The 8001-nt window shown below is 31.3% G+C and overlaps 1 protein-coding gene across 2 annotated transcripts; it reads left to right on the forward strand.

Annotated features, from left to right (window-relative positions):
- The first annotated feature begins 250 nt into the window (after window positions 1-250).
- On the forward strand, window positions 251-7568 carry LOC11406953 (G-type lectin S-receptor-like serine/threonine-protein kinase At4g27290). Of its 2 annotated transcripts, none has more exons than XM_003598081.3 (7): window positions 251-1603; window positions 3097-3228; window positions 5778-5932; window positions 6023-6236; window positions 6321-6558; window positions 6635-6785; window positions 6856-7568. In XM_003598081.3, exons 1-7 carry the CDS (start codon window positions 253-255, stop codon window positions 7150-7152), a joined length of 2538 nt encoding a protein of 845 aa, XP_003598129.3. In that variant the 5' UTR covers window positions 251-252; the 3' UTR covers window positions 7153-7568. The 2 variants fall into 2 exon arrangements, with proteins under 2 accessions (XP_003598129.3, XP_024635850.2); XM_024780082.2 differs by having other exon boundaries at window positions 5787-5932.
- Window positions 7569-8001: the final 433 nt, after the last annotated feature.

Raw genomic sequence — 8001 nt, forward strand, 5'->3', positions numbered from 1 at the left:
TGTGGATGTTGCCTTCCATGATCGTAACCATCTTACATCGTAACCATCTTTTAAAAAGATCAGTCTAGACTTAAAATAAAGTCATTGATAGGTAAAAGGCCAAGGCTCGGGCCTTAGTTTTTTCAATTAGGTCAAACCTATTTAATCAGAGCCCGGCTCGGCCCGACTCGTTCCCTAGTCCCAAGTCAATTTAACATTTTTTTTTTTTTTTAAGGAAAGTCAATTTAGCATATATAAACGCACAAACATACAATGTGTGTCTGCATCAAATTCATTCAATGCAAAATGGCCAATATTCTTCCTATGATATTGTTTGTTATTCTTAATCTCATATTGTTCTTCTTTCAATTATCTACCTCAATTGATACCATCACCCAATTTCAATCTCTTAATGATGGCAACACTTTGGTTTCTAATGATGGAACCTTTGAGTTAGGCTTTTTCACACCAGGTAGTTCAACAAATCGCTATGTGGGAATATGGTACAAAAATATCCCAAAAAGAAGAATAGTTTGGGTTGCAAACCGTGATGATCCAATCAAGGACAACAACTCCAACTCAACCATGTTGATCATGAGCAAAGAGGGAAACCTTGAACTACTTACCAACAACAATCAAACACTTGTTTGGTCAACAAACATCACAACACAATCTTTGTCAACTACAAGTTCTCATGTTGCTCAACTATTAGACAATGGAAACTTTGTAATCAAAGCCAACAACAATACTGATCAACAAAGTAATAATTTCTTATGGCAAGGTTTTGATTTTCCTTGTGATACTTTGTTGGCAGGCATGAAGCATGGATGGGACTTAAAAACCGGTCTTAATCGTCAATTAACTTCTTGGAAAAATTGGGACGATCCATCATCGGGAGATTTAACATGGGGTATTGTCCTTCATAGTAATCCAGAAATTGTATTGAAAAAAGGATCAGTTGAAATTCACAGGAGTGGTCCTTGGAATGGAGTTGGATTTAGTGGAGCACCTATGGAGATTATTACGTCAAGTGTTATAGCTACAACACCTGTGATCAATTCAAATGAAGTTTATTTCACATATAGTCTTGTAAACAAGAGTATGGTTTCAATAACTTATTTGAACCAAACGCTTAGTCTTCATGAACGCGTTATATGGAGTCCAGAGGACAACACTTGGAGCGATATTCAGTCAGTACCAAAAAATGATTGTGATGTCTATAATCGTTGCGGCCCTTATGGAAATTGCATTCATAACCCGTCTCCAATTTGCCAATGTTTAGATGGGTTTGAGCCTAAATCACCACAAAATTGGTACGCATCAAATTGGACACAAGGATGTGTGCGCAAAGGTGAAGAAACATGGAATTGTGGTGTGAATGATCGTTTTAGAACATTTTCTGGATTGAAATTGCCAGATACAACACATACTTGGGTTGATGCTAATATGACACTTGAGAATTGTAAGAATAAATGCTTGGAAGATTGTTCTTGTATGGCTTATTCAAACTTAAATGTGAGTGATGGTAGTGGATGTTCCATATGGTTTGGTGATCTTATAGACTTAAGACAGATTTTAACATTCCAACAATATCTATATATTCGAATGGATGCTTCCACAGTAGGTAAATGCTATATTCTTCTCAAACATTTATGCTTTTTTTATGGATTATATATATTTTTAATCTCTAGCTATATAGTTTTAGTTAATACTAAATTTGTTTGCCTAAGTTTTAATTAATACACTACAAAAACACCATAATTTTTCTCGAGCCACTATTGCCAGCCTCTAGACCCTCGAAAATACTGGTGGCTTGACAATAAACCGAGCGAACTTGAACAAATTTTGAAACTCGACTCGATAATTGATTCGTTGGACTAAGTTCATGAACCAAATGAGTTGAGTTTGAGCCGAAAATTAAGTTTGTTAATATAATGAACTGAACTTGAGTTATATATAGTTCGCCTCGTTTGGTCCATGAGTTGATTCGATTATATATTTTTTATAAAATATATTTTTTATTAAATAGTATGAACATGAACGTAGGGTCAAATTAATCAATTAAATTTAAAAGTTGTTGCACAGTACTAAGTCAACTAAGAGGTTTCGAAGTGGAACAAGACTACTCTAATATTTATCTATGTTGATTTGATGGAGCTAAAATTACAGGTTTAATTAACAATTTAACAATTATAAAATAAAAAATAAAAAAACAAAGTCCGACACTTACCAATAATCAATCAATAATAAGATGAAAACGAGCTATATCCATGTTGATAGACAAACACGTAATAACAACAGCATTAGTTTAAGCTTTGAAGCAAATTGTCCCACATGCTTGGTTTGAATATAAATTACAACTTTAATTACTTAGTATAATAGTTTGATTATTAATTTAACACCAGCCTATGGGAAAAAAGTTAAGACTTTTTTCTCCCAAAAAAAAAAAAAGAAGCAAAAACTTTTGATTTTAGAATTATGTGATTCAAACTAACGAGTCGAACCGAATTGTTTGTGAACTTTAATCAAGTTAAGTTCGAGCTTTAAAAAATGTCCGTCTCGAACTCGAGTTTAGTTTCGAACCGAATCAAATTTTATCGAGCCGGGTTGATTTAGGTTCGATTTGGTTCAACTCATTTCCAACCCTACTGATGGCTTTTTCTGCCGGAAATGACACTAGAAGAGGCACCATAGTTAGATTTCTTTTCCCGATGGCCAACTCGAATTTTCGACAGCCATGACACTCACAAATATAGAAGGAAAATACAATTTTGCAATATATTAGAAGTTTGAACCTGAAATTCCTCACATATATATCTACCTATTAGACTACTTGACATACAAAATATATATTACCGAGAAATTACAAAGATATATATATATATATATATATATATATATATATATATATATATATATATATATATATATAAATGTGGGGACAAATAGTTTTTATGAATGTTAAATTAATGAGAAATTTTTTGATGGAGTGTCACAAAAAAATAGTTTAATTTTTATGGAAATTAAAAAACTAATTTCAATCTTTCATTTAATTATTGAGTAGTGGTGATCACTATTTTCTGAGATTTGACAAGTATTCATTTCTTTTTTTAAAAGATTCAAGTGGAGATGTTTCTAGTGGGAAGAAAAATCATACTTTGGCAATTGCAGTTACTATTCCGTTGGTCATCATTTTGCTACTGGGGATCATAGTCTTCTATGTTTACATGAGAAAAAGAAAGCAAAGAGGTAAATTTCTTGACCCAAATAAAATATATTTCAATTCAATGACATAGAGTTCTTGAAATTTGTTTATAAAACATGTACTCTACCTCTTTTTTTTAGATATATGCCATTTTTTTATTCCTAATCTCTTTCTATACGAATTCAAATTATTAGCAACAAAAGAATTCAAATTATTAGCAACAAAAGAAAACTATTCAAATTATAAATGTATGCTCACTATAAGAAAATATGCGATTTGCTATGGCCAATTTCGTAGCTACTCCGCAGCTGATTTGTAGTAAACCCATTTATAAGCTCCGGAATAACTATTGAAACAGCCGTAGCATGAATTGAGAGAGAAATTTGCTAGGCCCATAGTTAGAAAAACTAAAATCCTAGCAAATATATAATTTTTTTTTTCTTTTTTTTACAAAATAAACGATATTCATTCATTCAAATTGATAGAGTACATCGATATAATACAAATCCAAATTCGCTAAAAACAAAAAGGATGAATATGTGAACAAACTCACATCATCCATGTTAATAGCATAAAACGGCAAAGTAAATATGTCTACAAATATGACTAACATGATTATATTCAAGTCTCCGGAATACTCATGTCTCCGGATCTGCAACGTTGACGACGCCAAAGTCATTGTCATTGATCGGATTTGCACTTGCTCAAAGCTAATCTTTCAACTTGAATCAAATAATCACTACACTAAGACGGGAAATCAAAAACACACCGCACAAAGACGGAAAATCAAAAGAAACAGAGTCGTTAAGAGACGACAAAATCACGAAAACAAACGAAAGAAAACAGAAAACGTGTGAATCACTTATTCAATTAGAATATAAGGAAAAACAACTCGGATGGGTGATTTTTGGGTCAAAATTGACCATAAATCACCCCTCTGACAAGAAGAAGAAGAAGAAGAAGAAAGGGGTGACGACAAGATAACTATGACTTCTCAAAGCAATTTCACAACAAATCTAATTGAGGACATCATAGCAATTTTGCAGCAAATCTATAGTAAAATTTTAAAATTAAATTTTACAAAATTAAATTATGTTGTAATTATATCTTTACGAAAATACCTTAATTATTGTAATTTTTTATTTTACTATAGTAGAGAGGTAAAGTCATTTTTTTAAAGAAGAAAGATAAATATCTATCTTAAAAGAAGAAGGAGGATGGATGAAGATCGGGGATTTTAGAAATTAGGGCTCATGATTCCGAAATCTAATTCTCTTCCTTTTTATAATTAAATTTATTTTTTTTAATAATTAATCAATTAATTTTTATTATGCATCCAATTAATTATTTTTATTAATGACATGAAAAACGAATAAGTCAAAACACATGTCATGTCACTGCCACATCATTAATGGGAGCAACAAATCAACAAAAATGATACGAGTCTAAAAAAACCTAAGAAAAAAAGTGAAGACCCAAAATAATCCCTCATAAAAATTTGCTCCAATGACATAAATTCGTGAATTTTGATTCAATACTGTAAAAGAAAATATAAAGGTTGTTTTTTCAACTGTTTTTGTTTCTTTAAGTTTGAGAGAAAAATGACATCTAGGAAGAAAAAAATTTGTTAACACTACAAAGGAAATTATTAGAGAACTTCGCATAGTTTTTTTTTTTAAAGAAACTTCACATACTTGATATGAGACCTTATATTTTTTTTTTAAGAAGCTAAAATGATATTAAATTGTCAAAAAGTCTAGATATTCCAGCACAAGGTGTGCCAGAAAATATGGCTAAGTCAACAAGATACAAATCTAGAAAACGACCAAATGGAGAAAGAAATATACAAACTAAGTAATAGCTTTAAAGCATAAGTTTGGATTAAACCACCAAAAATGGTAATCAAAAGAGAAGGTAGAGTACTTTACTTTCAACCACCAAAAAATTTGAAGCTTAATTTTGTTAAGCAGCTTAAATAAAGAGTGTCATGATTGAAAATTCGGCTATTTCTGTCACTCTAAATTACCAAACACAAGATAACCAAAAGAGATGCAAAGTTGACCGCTGTTGTGAGACCTTATATTAATTTTAGTTAAAGCCCTTATCTTAGAGGTAATTTTAATTAAAGTACTTGAATATTATATAATTAAGCAGACAATTTAAATATGAGGAAAATGCTAAAATTTATTTTTTCCATCTTATATTTTATATGAAAAAAGATTTGTATTTTTTTTTTTTTTTAGAGAAAAGATTTGTATTATGTTTACTAAGAAATTTCCATCATCGTATTTTTATTTTTGGTACAAACCAACATCAACATGGTATTGTAATTCCTTAAAAAAATGGTATTGTAATTAGTCTCCTTAATGAAGAAAATGTTCAACAAATTAAACCCACTGAAATGTTGCATGATCTAATGCCTCTGCTAGGACTTTGCATGTAATAATGATAAATAAGAATTTGCCATAATAAATACCACATCGCAAAACATTATGATTACATGGAAATTTCGTCCAAAAAAAAGTTATTTTTTTGAATTTTGTCCTACAAAAGTTTATGACAATATTGCATCGACACCATTTACATATGGAAGATAATGCAGAGATCAACACCTTAACCGAAGAGAGAGATGAAGACCAACAAGATTTTGAGCTTCCTTTCTTCAATATTTCTACAATGATAAGTGCCACAAATCACTTTTCAGACTATAATAAACTTGGAGAAGGTGGCTTTGGACCAGTATATAAGGTAAACATGCATGCAACAACTTGAATACAACACATGAGAAATCTCTTAGAGTCTCATTTCCTAACAATTTTTTCCAACTATAATATTTAGGGTACACTAGCTATGGATGGGCGAGAGATTGCCGTCAAAAGGCTTTCAGGAAGTTCAAAACAAGGATCAAAAGAATTTAAAAATGAAGTTATATTATGTGCAAAACTTCAACATCGAAATCTTGTTAAGGTTCTTGGTTGTTGCATTCAAGGAGAAGAGAGAATGCTTATCTATGAATATATGCCCAACAAAAGCTTAGATGCATTTCTTTTTGGTGAGTATCTCTATTAAGCTTGATCATTAATATATATTTGAATTGTGGAAAGAAAATAATAAATAAAATTGATATTTTTAATAGATCCAGCTCAAAAGAAACTTCTAGATTGGTTTAAGCGCTTCAACATTGTTTGTGGAATTGCCCGTGGACTGATTTATCTTCATCAAGATTCTAGATTGAGGATCATACATCGAGATCTAAAACCAAGTAATATTTTATTAGACAATGATATGAATCCAAAAATATCAGATTTTGGCTTGGCAAAAATTTGTGGGGATGATCAAGTTGAGGGGAATACAAACAGAGTAGTTGGAACACAGTAAGTAGTTTCATTGATATTTTTAAGTTATTGAAAGAAAAAATAATTCAAATTAACTCATTTGTAAACTTTTCAGTGGTTATATGGCTCCAGAATATGCCATTGATGGACTATTCTCCACAAAATCTGATGTATTTAGCTTTGGCGTATTATTGCTAGAGATTGTAAGTGGACATAAAAATAAAGGACTTACATTTCAGAACAACAACTATAATCTTGTTGGACATGTAAGTAACACAAACTACTTTATATTTTCCCTTAATTAAATGGTATATAACAACTATTTGAATTTTGTAGGCTTGGAGGTTATGGAAAGAGGGAAATTCAAAAGAATTGATTGATGATTGTCTAAAGGACTCATATATTCCATCTGAAGCTTTAAGATGCATACAAGTTGGTCTTTTATGTCTACAACTTCATCCAAATGATAGACCAAATATGACATATGTGCTTGCGATGTTGACGAATGAAAGTGTTTTAGCCCAACCAAAGGAACCTGGTTTCATAATACAAAGGGTCTCTAATGAGGGAGAATCTACAACGAAGCCTTTCTCAATGAATGAGGTTACTATTTCGGTAATAGATGCTAGATGAAAAACATATATCAATGGACGTTTAGTTCCGTCAACTTTGATTAGATATACCAATGGAAAAATTTCATCTCAATAGCCTATAGCTACAGTAGTTTTGGACAACAAAATGTGAGACTTATACCTACGGTCAATGACACTTATTGAGTTATTTTATGAAAAATGTTACATGAACACCCTTTATTCCTGCACCTCATTGTACACCTAATGTATTAGGATATTTTTGTAGGTTCATCTCACAATATCTTCTATTTGTGTGGAGTTCAGGTTGCCACGTGTCAGAATTTTGTGTGGATGTAAAGGGTGTATTGCCACATGAGGTGGTACATGTATCATCACTCTTATTTTATCCATAGCAGTTTTCCATTGGTAGGTTTGAGAATATTTTTTTAGTATATATAAATAGTTTTTCGACTCAAATAATTCTTTCATATTTTTCATTATGATTGAGACCGTAGGGAGTAGTAGGCTTTAATATGTTTTTCGTCCATGCAATTAGGGGTCATTTAAAAATTGGTCCCTGTAATCGTTAATCTGGTAAATTAACCTTGTAAAGTTTAATCATTTAAAATTTCGTCCCTACACCCATTTAATTATTGTCATGTCATCAAATTAGCAAGATGGCACGGGAATGGACAAAAATACTCTCATCATCCTTCTCCAAACAATCTCTCTTCTTCTCTTTCCCTTCCATCAAACACAACAACCTTAAAAATTAACTTGCCTCCTCAACTACGAACCAGAGAAATATGAAAGGTAGGTGTTATATTGGCTTTCATATTTTTTACTTTCATATGCGATGAAATGTCTCCTTGTGTAAGATTTTGTTGTATGCTTTTTTCCATAATCAAAA

This window comes from Medicago truncatula, chromosome 3 (assembly GCF_003473485.1).
Source record: "Medicago truncatula cultivar Jemalong A17 chromosome 3, MtrunA17r5.0-ANR, whole genome shotgun sequence".
Taxonomy (NCBI): domain Eukaryota; kingdom Viridiplantae; phylum Streptophyta; class Magnoliopsida; order Fabales; family Fabaceae; genus Medicago; species Medicago truncatula.

Excerpts from the sequence above, each read along its gene's own strand:
- LOC11406953 (XM_003598081.3), top strand. The coding sequence starts at position 253 with ATGTGTGTCTGCATCAAATTCATTCAATGCAAAATGGCCAATATTCTT. Across the intron at positions 3,229-5,777 it reads GAGAAAAAGAAAGCAAAGAG|ATAATGCAGAGATCAACACC; the intron begins GTAAATTTCTTG and ends TACATATGGAAG. Across the intron at positions 5,933-6,022 it reads GCTTTGGACCAGTATATAAG|GGTACACTAGCTATGGATGG; the intron begins GTAAACATGCAT and ends TATAATATTTAG.